The 20,057-nt window shown below is 43.0% G+C and overlaps 3 protein-coding genes across 3 annotated transcripts in view; 1 reads left to right on the forward strand and 2 right to left on the reverse strand.

Annotated features, from left to right (window-relative positions):
* Positions 1 to 5,125, reverse strand: part of CELF1 (CUGBP Elav-like family member 1) — a 55,279-nt gene extending 50,154 nt beyond the window's left edge. The window contains exon 1 of the mRNA XM_029285265.1: positions 5,100 to 5,125. The gene's annotated coding sequence lies outside the window, so the exon portion shown is untranslated. The remainder of the gene's footprint in view (positions 1 to 5,099) is intronic.
* Positions 5,126 to 5,349: 224 nt separating this feature from the next.
* Positions 5,350 to 10,198, forward strand: PTPMT1 (protein tyrosine phosphatase mitochondrial 1). Its single transcript, XM_015822061.1, has 4 exons — positions 5,350 to 5,683; positions 7,801 to 7,881; positions 9,126 to 9,317; positions 9,540 to 10,198. Exons 1-4 carry the CDS (start codon positions 5,447 to 5,449, stop codon positions 9,711 to 9,713), a joined length of 684 nt encoding a protein of 227 aa, XP_015677547.1. The 5' UTR covers positions 5,350 to 5,446; the 3' UTR covers positions 9,714 to 10,198.
* Positions 9,977 to 20,015, reverse strand: KBTBD4 (kelch repeat and BTB domain containing 4). The gene is made up of 4 exons (XM_015822060.1): positions 19,897 to 20,015; positions 17,151 to 17,795; positions 12,799 to 12,905; positions 9,977 to 11,487 (listed from the first exon to the last, which is right to left on the reverse strand). The coding sequence occupies exons 1-4, from the start codon at positions 19,913 to 19,915 to the stop codon at positions 10,627 to 10,629; spliced, it is 1,632 nt and encodes a 543-aa protein (XP_015677546.1). The 5' UTR covers positions 19,916 to 20,015; the 3' UTR covers positions 9,977 to 10,626.
* Positions 20,016 to 20,057: the final 42 nt, after the last annotated feature.

Consider the following 20,057-nt stretch of genomic DNA (forward strand, 5'->3'; position numbering starts at 1 on the left):
CGCGGCCGCATTCTGGACCAGTTGGAGTCTCCGGGTGCTCCTCAGAGGGAGCCCCATGTAGAGAGCATTACAATTTGGTACAATTTGGAACTAGATTAGGAAAACTAATAAGCGGTTGTGTGTTCCCAAACATACATCTTTTTGGCTCAAATCAGGAAGAAGCTTCTATGGCTTGCCCACTGTTTCCCAGAGTTTTCTGCCACTTGCAAAAACCAACTAGGTATTTATATTGTTAAAATTTGGTTTAATCTCATCCTGACATGTTGCTTGCCCTTCCTGGTGTTTTTAGTGTTGAAGTTAGATTGGTTAATATTTTAATACATTTGAGATAGATATGCTAAATATTACATGTTTGATCATAAATTCTAACATATGAAATTTATTATTTGTAACTGGATGCTGAGCTTGAAATATTTGCTTAGCTTATGTCACTACTAGGTCAACTAGATGGCCAGGAAGATAAGAGCTTGGCTGCATTCTACTTCTATACTACATTAAAGTCACAACATTTTCTTTGGGTGCTGGCTTCGCATACAATATGAACTCAGCTACTGTTTATGGCTCAGTATTACATAAAATTAACTTGGTCATTATAATTGCTTAATAAACCAAAGTTAAGCACAACATACTGCGATGTGTGAAGCCAGCTTTTTCCTTTTACCAGAAGTGTTCCAAAAACACTTTTGTTAGGACAAAATTAAATCAGGTTATATTCCAATCTTCTCTGAAATACTAGACAGAGAAAGAAAAAAAATATTAATGAATTCCTTCTGAAGACTTTAGTGCTCAATGTACTGAACAAGACAATCAACAAGCAATAATAAACATGAATCTTCAAAGCAATATTTCTGGTATTAAAAATAAAAGCTTAGGAGTTGCACTGTTAAAAATGTATCAGAACTTGGTCATTAGAGCAGCTCAGACATTAACCATGTTTAGCATGATGGATTTTTACCTACAGCAAACCTTTTTTTTTGTTTCCTATTTCAACATGATTCTAAGATTAGTTATTGCTTTCCATTTGCAAAAACTCAATTATTATCTTTAAATATAGTTTTTTTTAAGTTTTAGAATCTAAAACTGGCTTGTTTCATGCAAACTATAGTTTTGGGATCTGAGTTATCTGACAAACTATAATTAAAATAAAGCTTTGTAGAATAAGTGAAGAAATGGGTACTATAATGTTTCTGGTTTGGTTAAGAAGCAAGCAACCCATGAAGCATGTGAGACCCTTTTTGTGACATATAAATTGGTCAGCAAATTGCTAATATGTATGGCATATCTTCTATTAAAATTTTGCACAACAACAAAAACATTTAAACACAAGTTATCTAAAGCTGATTTTTTTTAAAACCAAAAACATAAAATTAAGATAAAAGTGCTGTAGTAAAAACCTGAGCTGTCCACATTCTGGTGATATCATTTATACCCACTGTTTAACTACCTCCTATCCAAAGTATAGTTCCTTATCTCTAGTTGGCTAAACACATCACAGCAATGTACTGTTTGTGTAATAGGATATAATATCCTGATTCACACATATTAATAAGCCATGAATTATAGCCCAAACTGGATTCACACATTGCCCTAAATTATACTTGGTTGGGTTTGCATGAATCAACAATTGCTCAGAAAACTTAAATTGTGGTTTAGTATACTTCATTAATCAATGTTTTCTCACACCATTCACAATATTTGTACAAAATGGAACTACTACGAAGAGAATAAATAGCACAAAATGTAAGGCTCTGCATATAGTAACAAAACTGTAAATTTTTTCATCAACAGAAATTTCAAATATTTGGTGGAAAAACATAAGGCTTGAGGCCCTCTATAAAAGAATTATAGAAGAAAAGGTTGTATCATCTTAATGTAATATACTGTAGTAAAATACTAGCAAAATGTTTTGATTTGAGTGCAAAAAAAAAGATTCCTACAAAAAAATAATTGTATTGTGGGGTCCTTGTTTTATTTCTTCTGTGTCTTCTATAGAAATAATTGCATCCTATTTCTTGAATTAGATATTTAAAAAGCAATATATTATTTTAAAAAACCCCATTAGCTACAAAGGCCTATATGATTCAAAGTTGAGCCAAGATACTTTTTCTCAGATGAGTCTGTCTATATTACGGGTGTCAAACTTGCCGCATCATGTGATGTGTCGCGGCATATTTTTTTGCATTGCCAGAGCTGGAGTGGGTGCAGCCTCCGCATGATGCAACCGGCCCACGGGCCGGCAGTTTGACATCCCTGGTCTATATGTTCTTCAGGACTATGCTTCATTTATTTATTTGGCCAACCATCTCATCAATGTGATTGACAGGCGCTAACAAGAATTAAAATACAATAACTGTATTTTAAAAAAATACAGTTCCTAAACAACTTTCCAAAACATCATTCACTAATAGTTTGGGCTCAATTACTTTCCTGGCTCCCATGCCAAAAAGCAAACAGAGCCTGGGCCAGTCAAACCCTGGGCAATGTGATGTTCCAGAGGGCAAGTACAGCTATAGAAAAGGCATGTTTCCCAAGTCCCATTAGATAACAATCCCTAATAGATGGGACCCTGAGGCATGCCCCTCTTGCCAAAACTAATAGATCGTTAGAAATTATGGGAGTACTGTAACAGAGTCTTCAATGTAGGGCAGTGATAGAGAACCTTTTAGACATCGAGTGCCCAAAAACCGCTCCACCCCACCCCCTGCCCTGCCCGCAGAGCCATCCACTGCCTCCATGGCCCACCGCAGATCGGCCAGGCAGCCCTGCAGCACCATGGCGGCCAAGCCCTCTGCCCATGCCTCGTAGCATCATCTGTGCGTGACGGGGTGTGAGGGCGGAGTCTTGTCCCTGCTGCCCATCTGCCATGTCCTTGGCTGCGCTGCTCCGTGCGGGCCACACCCCAGGGGGCTACTCTCCTCTGGGGGTGGCTGCTGGTGAGGAGGGAACTGCAGGGGAAGGCAGGGATGGCGGTGCCCACAGAGAGGGCTCTGAGTGCCGCCTCTGGCACGCGTGCCATAGGTTCGCCACCACTGATGTAGGGCTTTGTATGTAATATGGTAGCACCTTCAATTGCATCTGAAAGCAAATTAGAAGCCAGTTCAGGTATAACATGGGCATGGAGAGGTATAGCCATAATTGTCCACATATCTACATTCTGGACTAGGTGAAGCTTATTGAATCTGGGATATGTCCTAGAATTATAAAAAGCTGAATTATTTTTCTACTGACAAAACATTTGTTTCACTCCCAAGGACAAATAAAAGCTGAATGGTTTTATTGAGGCTTTTAACATTTAACAATTTTCAATATTATCTTTGCCGTTTGAAATAATGTCTGGTTTGGCTTTCATTTATAACGGCACTTTTTTCAGTCAAAAGAAGACAAGGAAATGTTAATATATAATAGCTGTATTCAATTCCTTATACTTGACAAAGCAGAGTTCCAAAAGTATTTGAATTATTTAATTTATGCAAACTCTAATAAACTATAAGTAGTACAAGATTACGTAAGACTGTGCCACTTACGGTACATCAACAGCAACTTCCTAGAATACTTTGACATAGGAGAGAAAGTGCTGTTGATATACCATGGAACACATCGGGCCATTAAATGCTCTTTTAAAATTATTCCAAGGACATACATCTTTCCTAGCGTGCATCATAAAATAATTAGCTCATACCTTACTGTTTTGAACAATGTACCAAATCAAAACAAAAAAAAATATTCACTGCCTTTATCATTTTTGCCTTTAGGACTTTTTTTTTTGCATTTTTTAAAAAAAAAAATATTTTAGCGGCCTTACTTTACAAGGCAAGCGGCCCAGAGTTTTCTAGAATCTAGCAGCCCCTAAATTACATTTAGTAAACAAACACATTTTCTTCTTTTTTTAAAAAAGGGGGGGGGGATCTCTCTCGCCCCTTCCCTTACCGTTTTCCCTCATCTGTCTCATATTTAAGTGACTGTATTCTATTCTGACTCCTCCGTCGTTCAATGCAGACCTGGCATCACCCTAGCTGAGGGGTAGGCAACCTTGGCTCTTTTATGACTCGTGGACTTCAACTCCCAGAATTCCTGAGCCAGCATAGCTGGCTCAGGAATTCTGGGAGTTGAAGTCCACGAGTCATAAAAGAGCCAAGGTTGCCTACCCCTGCGCCTAGCTTGACCGAGCCAAACTCCCAGGGGGAGAACCCGAAGGTTTCCATCCTAAATCAACGCGATTTTTCACGGGAGCCGGGCAAACCGTCATTTCCACCCTCTACCACGTGCCCAAACCTCCCAAGGGATTCCCACCCTCCTCTTCTTCTTCTTGACCCATCCGGGTTCTCTGCAAAGGCCAGGAATGCATCTTTCCCCCCCCCCCCCCCGCTTCCACCACACTTCGGGGTCATTTTACCCGAGCCCAACCGCTATGGGATCCGCTTACCGCCGCGGGGCAGGGAGCCTGAACGGCCTCCGGGCGAAGGCAGAGAGAGCTTCTTCCTAACGGGAAGAAGAAACCTCCTGCGCGTCGAGCCTTCCAGCGGCCACCAGAGGACGAGCCCCGCCCCCGCCCCCCCTGGGATGGCGGCGGCGACGACGCAAAGTTGCAATGCCCCGAATCTTGCGATTCGTCTCTTCACACACACACACACACACACACACACACCGTTAACCCCCCCCCCCGGAGACAGCCCAACCCACCCGAAGGAGCGCCTGGCTTAAGAGTTTTGCTCCACCATAGTCAGAGGCTGAGAAGGCGGCTTCCCCCAAGGGGCTCCCTCCGCCCTCCTTAGTGGGCTTGGGACACTCACCAGCTGGATGCAAGGAAAGCCCCCCGCGCAGCTATATAGACGGGTGGGCGTCGCGACCGAAGCCCCCCCGACGCTCAGATCGTGGGGGGGGGAGGAGGAGGGGGGGAAGGGGGCAAGTACGGTAGTCAGCTGTTCCTCCCCCCTCCCACTGCTCCCAACCCCCCAACCCCGGCAGGGGGGAAGCCGAGCCAAGCGGTTCGGATATAGCAGCGAGGCCCCGACTCGAAGAGAAAGGAGAGCGTTCTTAAAACGGGAGAGATCCAGTCGCCTAAGCCACCCCGACGCCGCCGACCGGAGCCGCACGCTCACCGTACACTTGCGCGCTGTCCCTTCCCTGCCCTTCCCGGGCTCCTCCTGGCGGCCACCGCCCTCGCCTGCCCCAGGGGATCCGCCCGCCCGCGCTCGCTCGCTCGCTCGCCTCCCTCCGCCTCAGGCCGGTTTCGCAAGATGGCGGCACTTCCGGGAGAGACCATCGAGAAGCTGGAGAGAGGCGCAAAAAAAAAAAAAAAAAAAAAAAAGGCGCAAGCGCGGTGTTTCTCTCTCTCCCCCCCCCATTTACGAATGAGCGCGCTCAGCTGGTTCTCTAATCCGGGGCTCCCGATTTCGGCTCATGCCGCCGAGATGCCCGTCGCCGCGTCCCTTCTGGCCCGCGTGTCATGAGCTTCTCTAAAGACTCTTCGCGCCCACCTCGACGGTCCTGGGAAGCTCCGACCGATCTGGCCATGGTAATCTCCGCCGCTTTGGGGCCCGGGATTGCCCGCCTCTTTTACTACCCGACCCTCATGTACACGCTGGTGCGGGAGCAGCTGCCTGGCTCGCGACGGTCGTGGTTCAGCCGCATCGACCGCGCGGTTGTCTTGGGGGCCCTTCCTCTGCGGGGACGCTGCCGCCAGGTACGGAACCGGGGTCTGCGGGGTTCCACGGCTGCCCCGCGGAGGCCACTCCAGGGTCGCGGCTGCTGGGTCGCCTCCCTTAGCCAGTCGGGGGAAAGGAGGAAGGGGTGGCATCCTTTCCCCCCCCCCCCCGCGCAAGCTTCCCAGGAAAATATTTAGGAAGTGGGTTTTGTTTTTTTCGCCAACCTTGCTGCCCGCTGCCCTAAATGGCATCATCCAGCCGTGCGCTTTTCTGCACTTCAGGAATGTAAATGGCTGCCCGGTCCCGTTTGCTCTGAGTTCCTTTCAACTCGGTGCCGGTCACTTCTGGAGATTGGAGCAACTTTTGCCCTGCTGTGAATGGTGTGGTGGAAAAGGGCAAGAATTGGCGCAAATGAAGTAACCATGGGAGTGGGTAAAATCATTTACTCCACCGACCCCCTTTAAATACCTTTGGTGGCCATGGATCGTGACCACGAACCCCCCTCCCCCAAGACTTAAGATTTAAATCATAACATTTGTTCAAGCCTTCACAGACCCCTGTGACAGCTTTAACTCTAGAAGTGATGTGTAGGCTAAATAAAACATGTTTGCTTCTTCACATATGGCAAGCAAAAACATCCAATGTTAGCAGACTTGACAATCATGGCTCCCCAAGGGTCCGCGGGCCACAGGTTGAGAACCACTGGTTTCACTCTATTACACCAAGATAAGGTGAAGAGCGTTCAGTAACGAATTTGGTTTGAAAGGCTTCTCCTGTACAGTATATTAACACATTACCTTGGGGCTAGACTGTGCAGAGTGGGGGTATTAAACAATGACTTGGTTTTTGTTGTTTCTCTAAAGCAGGGGTTCCCAAGCAGGGGTGCTCGCACCTCCTGGAGATGCGAGACGATATTCCAGGGGGTGAGAAAACTTGGGGTTTTCAAAATTATAGTGTATATGCATAATTTGTTGCCGTTATTTCAAACTTTTGTAAGGGGTGCGAAAATATATCAGAAGCGTTCTAGGGGTGCGGGGTATAGAAAAGGTTGGGAGCTGCTGCTGTAAAGAGTAAGTCAGGGACACCAAGACAAAGATTCCTTCGGAGCAGTTTAATTCTAGCTGTAGACATTCTTCCATGCCATACAAGATGTCACCTCGGAGATGTTCAAATTCAATGAAACTGATTTACTGACTTTAGTCATCTCAGTTTGCTTGTTAGTTATGGGGGGGGGAGCCTAATCAAAAGCATACAGGTAGTCCTTGACTTACAATGGTTCGTTTAGTGACCGTTCAAAGTTACAAAGGCACTGAAAAAAGTGACTTATGACCATTTTTCACACTTATGACCATTGCAACATCTCTATGGTCACATCATTTGCATTCAGATGCTTGACAACTGAATCACCTTTATGATGGTTGCAAATATCCCAGGGTCATGTGATCACCTTTTGTGATCTTCTGACAAGTAAAGTCAATGGGGAAACAGGATTCACTGCTTAGTAGCCATGTTACTAATTTAACAACTGCAGTGATTCACTTAACAAACATGGCAAGAAAAGTCATAAAATGGGGCAAAATTCACGTAACAAATTTCTCTCTTAAGCAACATAAATTTTGGGCTCAGTTATGGTTGTAAGTTAAGGACTACCTGTACTTTTAAAAGAAGACTTCCTGACCTATCACCTATTTCATCTGTTTTATAGCCATAGAGACAGAGAAGTCTTAAGTGAACAGTAATATCCGAGCTGGGAATCAGGGCATAGTTGGATTGGACCTGGTTAGTATTTGGACGACAAGTTGTTAAGGAATTCTAAGGTGAGGGTTAAACTGGAAAAATGAACAACAATTCAAGAAAAATGTAATTGTAAGCTACTTCAATACTATAGTAAAAAAAAACCTTGCATGAATGTATCCATGTAACCACCAGAGCCTGAACTTGACTTATTTTTTTTATTGGAGAACATAACCAATAAAAGAGCTCTTATTCTCCAATATCTTACAGATTGTTAGCTGCAATTTGCCAACTTCCTAGTCGGTTTAGAGATTAAGAATTCTCAGAATTATTAGCACTACATATGGACAATGCAAGTTGGATGTTAAACTAAAGCACATTTAGAACATTTGGGCATGTTGTGAATGAATTCTTCTTGCAGCTGATAGAACAAGAGAATATCCGAGGAGTGCTCACCATGAATGAAGAGTATGAGACTCGCTTTTTATGCTGCTCTCCAGAGGTACGTTCTGCTCATCATCACCAGTATAGCACTATGAGGATGCAACCGAGAATCACAGTTCAATAGAGTACAAATCCTAGTACAGAGTACCAACTCTTTGCGAGGAAACAATATGGTTTAATACAGGGGTCCTCAATCCCTGGTCCGTGGACCAGTACTGGTCTGTGGCATGCCAGAAAACGGTCCGCACAAACAAGGAAAGCCCCATCCATGGGATGCAGGCAGTACATGAAACCATGCCCCCTCCGGTCCGTAGAAAAACCTCTCTCCACAGAACCAGTCCATGGTGCTCAAAAGGTTGGGGACTTCTAGTTTAATAGCATCTGTTTGACATAGCAATGCCCTGACAATGTTTGTATAAAAGTCAAGGAAGAGATTTGTAAGTAGCAAATAATTTGGAATAGGAAAATCAAAAGGATTTATCCAAGCAAGCCAATTAAGTTTGATGTGCTGAATGCAATCAAGTGTTAGGAGACTTCCTCAATTTTACATATATTATCATGAGGTTAAAAGGTGCATAAAAGAACAAATTGACGCTACATAAGATTTACTACAAAGAATTAAAGCATGGGCTTTTTTTTTTTTTTTTACTTAAAAAGCACGATAGCTTTTTAATCATGCATGGTGTAGAATTTTCTTTTGGCCACCCTCATTCACTGAAATGAAATACCAGTAAAAGAAAATACATCTTTATGCAACACATTTAACTATAGAATACACAACTCTTGGGTGCACGGCTTTAAGAGAAACACTTAAACACACTCTTGCTGGCTTTACAGTGCCTTCTAAGTGAAAGGCAGCATCCCTTAAAACACCATATGTTTGGGAGCAGTAGTGACCCTCCATGTTCACTATTAGATTCCCAGTTCATCTGGTTGGTTGCCATGTGACACGTGTAGGATTAGACAGGACTTTCACTGATCCAAAACGTTTTGCTTTTTTAAGATCCTGATCTGGTTGCTGCCTTAATCTATGATACTATATTCACTTCTAACAATTCATGGTATCATCTAATGTTCCAGCCTTATTTCTTGTTAGCTTCTTTTTTGAACTTTTCCTTGATGAGCTTTTAATTATGTTGAAATAGTCATGTGCTATTCTAGATGAATATTTAATTAAATTTATATGGGCACCCATCTCAAAATGACTCTGGATAGTGTACTGTACATCTTTTCCTGCCATCTAGCCTATAGCTCCCTATAGTTTCTCTTTCAATCTGATTCTTATTTTGGGGTTAATTACAGGAATGGGAAGCAATGGGTGTAGAACAAATGCGTCTTAGCACTGTGGACTTTACTGGAATCCCCTCACTAGAAAATCTCCAGAAAGGTGTCAAGTTTGTATTGAAACATCGTGAATGTGGAAACAGTGTCTATGTGCACTGCAAAGCTGGACGCTGTCGCAGTGCCACCATGGTTGCTGCTTATTTAATTCAGGTAAGAATGTTTTTTTTAATGAACAGGTCAAAAATGGAATGGCAAAATATCTGATTAGGAATAAACTGTTCAAGGTGTGAAAGAAAAAATGGGATTCACTTAAATGGAAGGGACTTGCAGAACTTTATCTGCTAGGTGCTTCCCAATTGTAATGCTGGAACATACAGTATTGTAGTTTAACAATAAATAGAAATTACATATGGATTTTGTGGCTTCTCATAGGTCCATCACTGGACTCCTCAGGAAGCAATTGAAGTCATTGCTAAGATTCGTCCTCATATCATTGTCCGTCGTAAACAGCTGGAGTTATTAGAGGATTTTCATAAGTCTGTAACTGATGAAAATCCTGCACAATCACAGCAGAAGCCGACAGATACAAAACACCAACTACCATAGAATAAACAAAGAGAGAAAAAGTCACTGAAAGATATTCAGGATTCTCCTCTGAAAACATCTGGTTCCTAATTTATTGTTTAGGAGCGAATTATCAGTGTTTTTCTTCAGTGGTAGAATAAGAGTTTTAATTACTGCCTGCTTTGCAATCAATAGGTGAGTATGCTTTGCCTGATACACTGTCTCTATGTTTAATTACTTTAGAATAGATGCCTAGGACTTCTTGACAAATCTTTTCTCAGATATAAAATATTCTGAAATCATAGTGCTGTTGCAGTAAAGGCCTTTATTGAGATTTGTACCCAAAGTTCTTACAGTATGTATAAGTGAGGTTGACACCTAATAATCAGGATGATGATTCAGTACAATGATGTCAAGGGTAAATTTGCTATTAATATCAGGTGGAAATGTATTAGTAACAGCAACCCCTTCTTGTCCTAGAAAACCAAGAAATCTGAAATATGTATTACTTAAAATAATTCTACCTCAACCGTTGTCTTTTGCAGTTCTAATTAGAAGGACTTTACCGGAAATCACTTATTGGAAAGATACATTTGAAATATTGTTGTAAAATTCACAGCATGTGCCCTAGCTCTAGATGGCTGGTAATCTAATAGTTTATTTACCGTACTTAGGACTGCTGCTAGGAGTGGGTTCAGGCCTTGATTGTGGAAGGCAAGAAACTGACCAGTAGGAGAAGCAATGCTAACAATAATTCAGCCATAACCAATATTCACTAATTAAGTGCTAGTGAAAATAAGTGTACAGCTAGGATATTGGTATTTGTGAAAAGTAGGAAACCTCTCTAAAATACTATGATCAGCCTCAAGAAAACAAGAGCTATAAGGATCTACGCATTTCTGACCTACTGAATGTGATGTTTCCATTGTCCTAGCTCTGAAATATCCTGGGGCTTTCAAGCCAACACAAACTGCAAATTTGTAAGTAGCACTTTGAGGCCACGGGTGACGGATACCACAGAGGTGGCTGGATTGAGTTTGAAAGTGCTGGCATCTCCCTTTTTGTAACAGTCTCGGAAGATGTAAATGTTACCATTGCAACTGGCAATTTTCCAAGGGGATGGGACTGAACTCCAAGCATCTGCCAAGCAGAGCCGAGTGAAGCTATCCAACAGAGGATTGTAGCACAAAAGAGAATCTCCCTGTGCTACTATGAACACCAGGTCCTTGTACACAGCAGCGTGCATGCACCCTGCAAAGGGTAACACATAAGGCTTCACATAACACTTCTCTGTTTTAGTGTCATAGCACTGAATCAGCCGAGAGGGTTTGGTAAAAAAATCAGCGTCATTCTCTTCACCACCCAACAAGTAAATGACACCATTAAGATTCACGCCTGCAGCCCCAGACACTGCTACTTCCAGCTGGCTTGTTTCTGTCCACACGTTGTCTTTCACTTTGTAGTATATGATGGCATTAGAGAGGATGTCTTGCAATGTTTTGCCACCCAGTGAATAGATTGCATCCTTGTTGAGCACAGAAACCAGAGTATGTTGAAGCCTGTCTCGTGGCAGAGGCGCACACCATTCCCAGTCTATTGTTGTGTTGTTACACTTCCACATGCGCCGTGGAATGGATCCTCCAACGACATAGAGATCACTGCCGTGTTTGCAGGCTGCAGTGATCTGGTGACATAAACTGTTCTGACCGCTAACGCTGATGGAGTCATCATCAGCACAATGCAACGAGACCGCAAGGGAGTGTGTACGAGAGGATTCCTTTCCAATCAGATAGATATGAACATTCTCTCCAATTTCCTAAGGAAGAAAAGGAACTTTTCTTAGCCTTGCATACATTAGTCAAAAGGAAGCATGCAGTTAAAAATCCCCTACAAGCAAATCAGACTTTTTGATATACATGAGAGCCCGTTTTTTATTAAAACATCCTGCATCTCTTAGCTTTGTCCACATGAAGGGTCAATCTCTTATGGCCCTTTTATTTCAAACAATGGAATGAATGGACTATAACCATAAATACATCACCAGGTCTAATAAGCCACTTCAATCAGAACTGATGCTGAGTTGCATACAATTTCCATCCCTATAAACTCATATTAAAAACAAACCATAAGAAAGCCAGTTTGGACCAGTGGTTAATGCATTAGGCTAGAAAGCAGAAGACTGTGAGTATGAGTCCCGCCTTAGCCATGAAAGCCAGCTGGGTCACCTTGGGCCTCTCTCGGCCCAACTCACCTCACAGGGTTGTAGCGGAGAAAATAAGAAGAGGAAGGTGTGTTGGATATGTTTGCCACCTTATTTGTAAAAATAATAAAAGGTGAGATACAAATTAAAATGTTATCTAGGACTGGAAATACATAACCTAGATTAAAATACTTTTCATACTTTAGCGCAGGGGTGTCAAACTGAATTTCATTGAGGGCTGCATCAGCACTGTGGTTGCCCTCGGGGGGGTGCGGCCTACTGGGTGGGTGTGGATGGAGTGGGTGTGGCCTACTGGGTGGGCGTGGCCAGCTCTACATTCGCGTCAAGGGTGCCTATGGGGGCCTGTGCAGTAGTGGGACAGATCTGAGGGTCTCTGGCAGAAGGGGGTGGGACCAGGGCAAGCGCCAAGGCATAGTCCATTTCTTCATTCCTCACAAAGGGTGACACCTCCCCAGCATGCACTCGGGGCGGGGCCGACACAGCAAGGGCTGGTTCCTCGCTGTTTCTAGATGGCCTTGTGGAGCTAAGACTGAATGCATTTCAGCATCGATGGCCACCACAAAATTGTACATTGGCTCCCGGCCGGCCTGGGCCAGGGCCAAGGCAGTGGGGGCCGTTCCCTCACTGTTTCCAGGATAGCTTCGTGAGCCACATGAAATCACTTCGCGGGTTGCATCCGGCCCCCGGGCCTTGTGTTTGACATGTCCGCTTTAGCAGGATTAATCATACTGTTCCAATCTCATTGGAAGAACCAAGTATTTAAAAACTGAAAGGGAATGGTGACGTTGCAGTGAATATTATTCCAAAAGAAGGGAAAAAGCAATCAAATGCACTTTTGCAGTTGGCAATTCTGAACTCAAGTCTTATGGGGTGGGCAAATACAATATGGGGAGCACATGACTCTACCTTTAAGCTTGATTGCAGTAACTCTAAGAAACCTGCCCGCTCTTCTTTACTGAAGCCAATCCAGGTTTCTATTGCAGCTGTAGGATTCTGAGAGCAGGGGACCCCATCTGAATGATTGTAGAGGTAAACCAAACACACACACACTTGTAAAACAGCCAGAACAAATAATCTCTGCAGATCCTTTTCCATCTGTTTAAACTGCACTTGAATACTATAGTTCCTATTCTACAAAACTCTAGAGCAGTGGTTCTCAACCTGTGGGTCGGGACCCCATTTGGGGTCGATCGACCATTTCACGGGGGTCGCCAAGCAAGGCTGTCCGCCATTTTTTTGTCCATTTTTTTTTGTCTGCCATTTTTTTCCCCTTTTCCGGCGGGTGCCTTACCTCCCTTGGGCTGGGCCAGCTGGTGGTCGGCCTGCTCCGTCTCTGCCGCTTGCCAGCTACGCCTCGGCCGGCGCAGGGGGTGGAACCACGCATGCGCGGCGCTCCCAGGCAGGGAAAGTCCTCGACTTACGACCGGTTGGGTAGTCCTCGACTTACGACTGGTTGGGGTCACGGCATTAAAAAGGTTGAGAACCACTGCTCTAGAGGCAGCAAGAATACTCTATTTCCCAAGATTACCCAATGAATGTGTGACTCACCTGGGAAATGTGACTCAATACTGGCTAAAGAAGCAACTTACCTTCCCCTGGCACTCTTGTATGAATACGAATTTTTTTATTTTAATTGGATATTCTCAAGAGTTCAATATTTTTTGCTGCAGTTAATAGAATTAATGATTATGAACATGCAGTTTCAATGTAATACAATGCAATGCATTATAATGTTACTCTAATGAGGTCCATTGTTAGATGTAGTCCCAGACTTGGCTTCTTAATCATCAGTATAGGAGAATATTGTGGAAAAGTTAATGTTGTTTTGCTGATCTAATTATAACCAAGAAAATCAATGGCTGTAAAAGCCAGCACTATTAAAAAGATTTCAGTTTAAGAAGAGTCACTAGTCTAGATATAAGGAAAACTTTAAATGCGGTATACTTGCCACAAATTTATTTTATTAAAATAAGCTATACATATTTAAGAGTAAAGTTAGTTTTCATGTACTTTATAATGCTTTTGGAAACGTCTAATGCCCCTGCTATTAGATTTTGCATATCATGTATTGTATTGTAATGTAATGTATATTTCATTACAAAAGCTTATATGCCATGTTTATAGGGATGTTTCACATAGCTAATAAAAATGAAATACAACAAAAACAAAAATGTTACAGGTAATCCCCAAGTTACGAGGGTTCACTTAGCACCCGATCAAAGTTACGCGACAACTGCCCCCTAGTGCTTACGAGCAAGTTCCCAAATCACAAATCTTGTAGCACCACAGCCTTCGTTCGCCCTTACAAACGACTGCAGAGGCTCTACAACATTCACCCTATTCCCCTCCCCTCCCCACAACTGCTTCCCCCTCTCTTCCTGTCACACCGGACTCAATTACCTTGTAAAAATCTCTCTGCCATTGTTTCTTTCCCTTTGAGGGAGAAGAGAGTGGACTTGGCAATGATTTTCACACCGAGAATGGAAGTTTCTGGAGTCCATGATCTCACACGAGTGTTTGAAGTTGTGCCAAATCACAGACCTCAGAAACTTTCATTCTCTATACCAGGGGTGTCAAACTGCCGGCCCACAGGCCGGATGCATCATGCCGAAACTGCGCCCACCCATTGCCGGCAATGGCAAAAAAAGTACGATATGTCGCAACACGTCACATGACGTTGTGAGTTTGATACCCCTGCTCTATGCGAAAGATGTCTGCGGTTCCTGCTCCTGCCCCAACTCCTTTCTGCCTGAGGGCAGGCCCGAAGCCTTCAACTGAGGGAGAAGGCCAAGCCCCTCGCACCCGCGTCCAGCCCACCGGAGCTCGCCGCGCCGGGGGAGGAAGTGACCCAGTTGTCCCCGGAGGCTTCCTCCAAGCTGTCCGGAACTGAGGTCGGGAAGGCTTCTGCATGCTTCTGGAGATCGGATCTAGGCCTCGGAGGCCTGCTCCAAGCCATTGCTGCCCAAAATGGAAGCTGGGAAGGCTTCTGTGTGCCTCCGGAGGTTGGATCCAGGCCTCAGAGGCTTGCTCCAAGCCATTGCCACCTGGAATAGAGGTCAGGGGAGGCTTCTGCATGCCTCAGAATGTCTGTTCTGGATGGCAGCAGCTTGGAGCAGGCCTCCAAGGCCTGGATCCAACCTCCGGAGGCACACAGAAGGCTCCTCTGACCTCCATTTTGGGGGTAACAACCATGTGGCTCTGGAGTTGGGGGAGCAGGAGGCAGGCACCGTGAACAGTGTGAGAGTTCAGGTGCCCATTCTCTACAAAAGAGGATCGGTGCCTGAATTCGCACAATATTACAGTACCCAGGAACTTCCATTGACTCTCCTGTCTCTCAAAAGCAGGAACCTTGGCAGACAGGAGACAGATCTTTTCAAGGTTAGTGAGTCCCGGTGGGGCAAGAAGAGAGGGGAAACATGATGTATCTTAGTGGGTCAGGGAGGCCTTGGGGGGCCTGTTCTGCCCTGAGATACCTCACATTCACTTAAGGAGCTGTGTGCGTCTTAACAAGCAAGGAGTGATCTCCTTTGAGGTACGAGATTCACTCCCATGAATTTTCGAGTTACAAATGGAACGGGCAGGCTCCATTACATTCGTAACTCGAGGACTACCTGTACCTGTTGCTCTCTGAGCTTGGTTGTTTCTTTTCAGACACTTCATTACTCAACTAAATAGCATCAGTGCAAATAATTGTGGGGTTTGCCCACATCCCTGCTAAAAGTGGCATAGTAAGCTACTGTATATAAACAGGGAGCAAACCCCACACTTATTTGCACTAATGATGTTACCTAATTGGATAATGAGGTCTGCAAGCAAACACCAGACTCAGACAGCACCAAGTACTCAGTTCAACCATTCTCTCTTCAATTAAAAATAAAAATAACAAACCAACATTAAAAAAGAATTACACAGTAAGATGTTAACAAAGGTAAAACAATGTAGTTCAGCTATTCATGACACATGGAAGGTTACATAAAATTTTACTTAAGCCAATGAAAAGGCAAAATGAAGCTCCCACATAGCAGGCAGTTCTAATCTTCAGGGAGTTTTGGAAAAAGCTTTCTCTGAAATTCAGTTTCTTAGATTGCAACTGACAGGAGGCCTATATGATAGTTTTAATGTATGGACAGGCTTAAACAGAACCCTAAATAGTATAAGGCTATAAATGTCATAGCAGCATCTTTATTTAGTTAACAAACATATTTATATGTCTATTCATCTAATCAGTAGAACTCTGCAGTGAACAGACATTGTTCTGAAACAGGACAAATAAAACAGTTTTAAAAATACAGTTGAGGTCCATGTAAAAATGTCACTGGCATATAACAATATGCACGTGCTTAGCCTTGTTCTATTCAATGAAAGTCACTGAGAGAAGGAGGTTTCTGACTGATACACCAACCTGCCAATCTTGCTAGCATAATCAATAATCTCAATAATATAACCTGTCCCAACTGAAATAGATCCAAATGATCTGCTTCTGCCAAAGCCCTTTGAATTGGACCTGGAAATAATAAGGGAGCAATAAACTTGTTTTTCTAATGGAGTTTATTCTCAACACTAGTCTCTAATCATACTGGGCAATAAATTGTTGAACAATGAAGGTTCAAAGTAAATTCTATACGGGATTTGATTTTTTCAATTGCAGGGCAATTAGACAATGTATAAACACACTAATACCTGTCTTCTTTACAAAAAAGATTATCTAGTACGCCATTCTTAGCTCACTATTGAAACTGAATAGCCAGAGTCAAAACTGTAAGGTACTGTTTACTTTTTCAAGAAAAATTCTACCTCATCTACTATAAAAAGCACCTCTATTATTAAGAAACTCCATAATACAGAGTACAGACTTTGTGCAAAATTGAAAATTTTAAACCATAACTTAATTGAAGAAACAGTTGCCCAGTTTACACTTTATACAAAACCACAATGACTGGTGTCACATATTGCACTATGTCCCAAAGATGACTGTATACAATGTGTGAACCTAATAAATTTTTCCAAGTCTCATTCATAGCAAATATTGCAGAAGACACAGTTGTTGATTGCACTGAAAGCTAAAAAAAAGTTCAGGAGAAACAACGGGGAGGTATTTCTTGACCCTGTATAGACATGTCAGTTTAAACAAATCTTTATCTGTCCCAAAACAGGGCCTGAAGTAAACATGAATTTAGCCACGTATCAGAGTAATATATATATTAAAAATGAGTTGAAAAGCCATCATTTACCATCACATATCTTAGTAAGTAACTTACCTGAGACAATGTCTGTCAAGAAACGAAGAGGAAGGTGCAGAAACTCCTCTGTTTCCTGAAGCTGTGCTAAACATGATTTAGCACAATGTTTGGCCGCCGTGTAGAGCTCTACATCACTATGCTGATCAGCCAACCACATAATCTGCAAACAATTTTTCACTTGCACTGTTCGAGCCAAGAAACGAGAACACTCCTCAAAAAGGGCAATTAGCTGGTACATATCTGCTGCTTCATAGGTCTCCTGCAAATAATCTGCCCTTAATTTCACAGTTCCATGGTAAATATAGTCTACCACAAGTTGAAAGACACTTTCACTAACATCTTGTAACTCAATGATACGGTTGTGTGCCTCCTTAAGGTTGGAAGTGAACATAGAACGAAAAAAACAGCTTTGAGCTGAAAGGACTAGGCGGTGCAGTTGGAATTCTTTGCCTTCTACAGAAATGGTGACATCAGCAAAGAGCTCATCTTCAAGGCACAACTTCATAATTCCTTGGGCCACACGGCTAGAATGTGAACGATCAGTGAAGGTGTAATTCACAAAGTAGTTTTCCTGATTTGAGGAATTTCCAGTATCCCCTGTTGAGGAACCTCCTGTCTCTTCCAGTGAGTTCATGTTGTTGCTGTGATTTGACCTCCAGTAATCTGAAATGCAATAGACATTGGGAATTCTTCTAGTATTTTGTGCCTTAAGTAAACCAAATCTAATGTTAAATTTACTTAAAATACAAAAAAAAAATAGAATTTGAGAAGTGGAAAAATGTATTTTACTGTGTAAGAGTTAATTAATGGGTAATGATTTCTTGCAATAGGCAACTGCAATAAGAATCAATTTTTTAGACAGTACACATTTTATTCATAAAATCAAAAAATAAACCAGGTAAGTATCTCAAAAGACAACAGGTATGTTTGGTAGTAGATAATCACTAAGTACCATATTTTATGAAGTACTTTATATATTAAATATACCATAATGTGGTGTACTGCTGTTTAAATAAAAAAAGAAACTAAAATAGAAAATAAGTACTAGAATAAAAAACTAGAACTTACCTAACTATGTTTATGAGAAATGTACTCAGACAAGTGTGTTTTCAGTAGGTTCATGTAACTGGCAGGAAATTTTGTGTTTCTTTCATAATTCGATCATGTTAGAGAGATTACCAGTTACATTTTCAGTATATAAAATTCAATACAAAATCAAGCCCAATGAATGTTGGATGCTTTATGCATAGTTGTATATGCTAAAACAGTGATGGCGAACCTTTTAGCGACCGAGTGCCCAAACTACAACCCCAACCCCACTTATGCATCGTCAGGTGCCGGGCTGGTGTGGCCCATTGGGTGGGTGTGGCCAATTGGGTGGGCGTGGCTGCGATGGTAACGGCAGACTGGGTGTGACTAAAAAGTTCAATCAATCAATTCCAACTTTGCAAGATCTTTCTTTTTCCCGCAAGAAGTTGAAATTGACAGATTGATTGAACCTTTTTTTTTTGCACACGGCGGCAGAGGCCTAAAGCGAAAAGGTTTTATAAAACCCAGCTGAAGGCCTAGGACTGGGGCGATGGTGCGCGTGCCCACAGAGAGACCTCTGAGTGTCACCTCTGGCACCCGTGCCATAGGTTTGCCACCACTGTGCTAAAATCTACCAACATAAACAGTCTTGAAAGAAATTCTGTTTTTAAGGTGCTGGTTTGCAATCTGCCAAATACATGCAGGAATAATTATAACCAGGGCTTTTTTTCTCATAGAACGCCCAGAATGGAGTTCCGGCACCTTTTTTGGATGGAACCTTGTAGGGTAGGCAAGGCGGGTTATATGACGTGAGTGAGTTCTGGCACCTTTTTTTTTTTTTTTTTTTAGAAAAAAAGCACTGATTATAACTGTAAACATATTTAAGCCATATCCACTGTGGGCTAAAACACGGTTGGGTACTTTGCCACTTAATGTATGGTGCAAATCCATTGAAGCACACTTTAATGCAGGGGTAGTCAACCTTGGCTCTTTTATGACTCGTGGACTTCAACTCCCAGAATTCCTAAGCTGGTTCAGGAATTCTGGGAATTGAAGTCCACGAGTCATAAAAGAGCCAAGGTTGACTACCCCTGCTTTAATGTGTTAAGCAAACAACTTAATATTATATAGTACTCAAACTTGGAAGACTATGATTGGTTTGCAGTAGCCTAAAATGTATTTAGGCTTTAAAGGCATTCTTTTTTTTATACATTTTACGAAGTAGACCATTGAAGCAACAGGTTATCTTTAAGGAAAAAAAGAAATCAGAGGATAATAAAGTAAAGTATTGGCGGATTAGAAACTATCCAATCCGACGCAGTCACTTAGAAAACCGAAGAACTCGCGACCTCCAAAATGGGCTTAATAGGGTTGCAGGAGTTGACCACTTTAAGTTATGGGGGTTGTGTGTATTAACGCGTAAACCACAATCAAGGCCATGAAATCATGCTGGCCTGAGTGACCTCTCCTGAGCCGCCGCAGCTAGTCCCACTCCTCGATCATACGAACAGAAAGCTTGGATCGAACCTAATCCCGCGGGAGTTTCTTCAGCATTCCGACGCTGTGCGGGAGGGGCTACTAACGGCTGTCATCCACAACGGGACCGACATGCCTTTTCTTAAGTTGGCTTCGCAGAGTTACCGCCTCCACCCAACACCTGCGGACGGCTACCGAACCTTCCCGCCCCCTCAACAGGCAGGAAAACGCCCGTGCTTCGGCCAACGGCAGCTCTTACTTGCGACTCCTCCCTTCATTTCGCCGTCTCGGGGCTGCACGGAGGGATCGGTCCTGAAGTACAACAACAGGAGGAGATGCGCTTTCCGATTTGGAGATGAGCATACCCGGAAGCCAGCTGTAGTGATCGTCCGAGCCGCGCGCCACTTTCATTTCCGGATC

This window comes from Protobothrops mucrosquamatus, unplaced genomic scaffold (assembly GCF_001527695.2).
Source record: "Protobothrops mucrosquamatus isolate PMUCROS unplaced genomic scaffold, P.Mucros_1.0 scaffold1452, whole genome shotgun sequence".
Classification (NCBI taxonomy): Eukaryota; Metazoa; Chordata; class Lepidosauria; order Squamata; family Viperidae; genus Protobothrops; species Protobothrops mucrosquamatus.

Bases quoted from the DNA above. Each gene is read 5' to 3' on its own strand.
- PTPMT1 (XM_015822061.1), top strand. From the start codon at position 5,447: ATGAGCTTCTCTAAAGACTCTTCGCGCCCACCTCGACGGTCCTGGGAA. The intron at 7,882-9,125 runs GTACGTTCTGCT...GGTTAATTACAG, and splicing joins TTTTATGCTGCTCTCCAGAG to GAATGGGAAGCAATGGGTGT. The intron at 9,318-9,539 runs GTAAGAATGTTT...GGCTTCTCATAG, and splicing joins TTGCTGCTTATTTAATTCAG to GTCCATCACTGGACTCCTCA.
- KBTBD4 (XM_015822060.1), bottom strand. The intron at 12,906-17,150 runs GTAAGTTACTTA...ACAATCATTCAG, and splicing joins CTTGACAGACATTGTCTCAG to ATGGGGTCCCCTGCTCTCAG. The intron at 11,488-12,798 runs GTAGAGTCATGT...TTTCTTCCTTAG, and splicing joins TACTGCAATCAAGCTTAAAG to GAAATTGGAGAGAATGTTCA.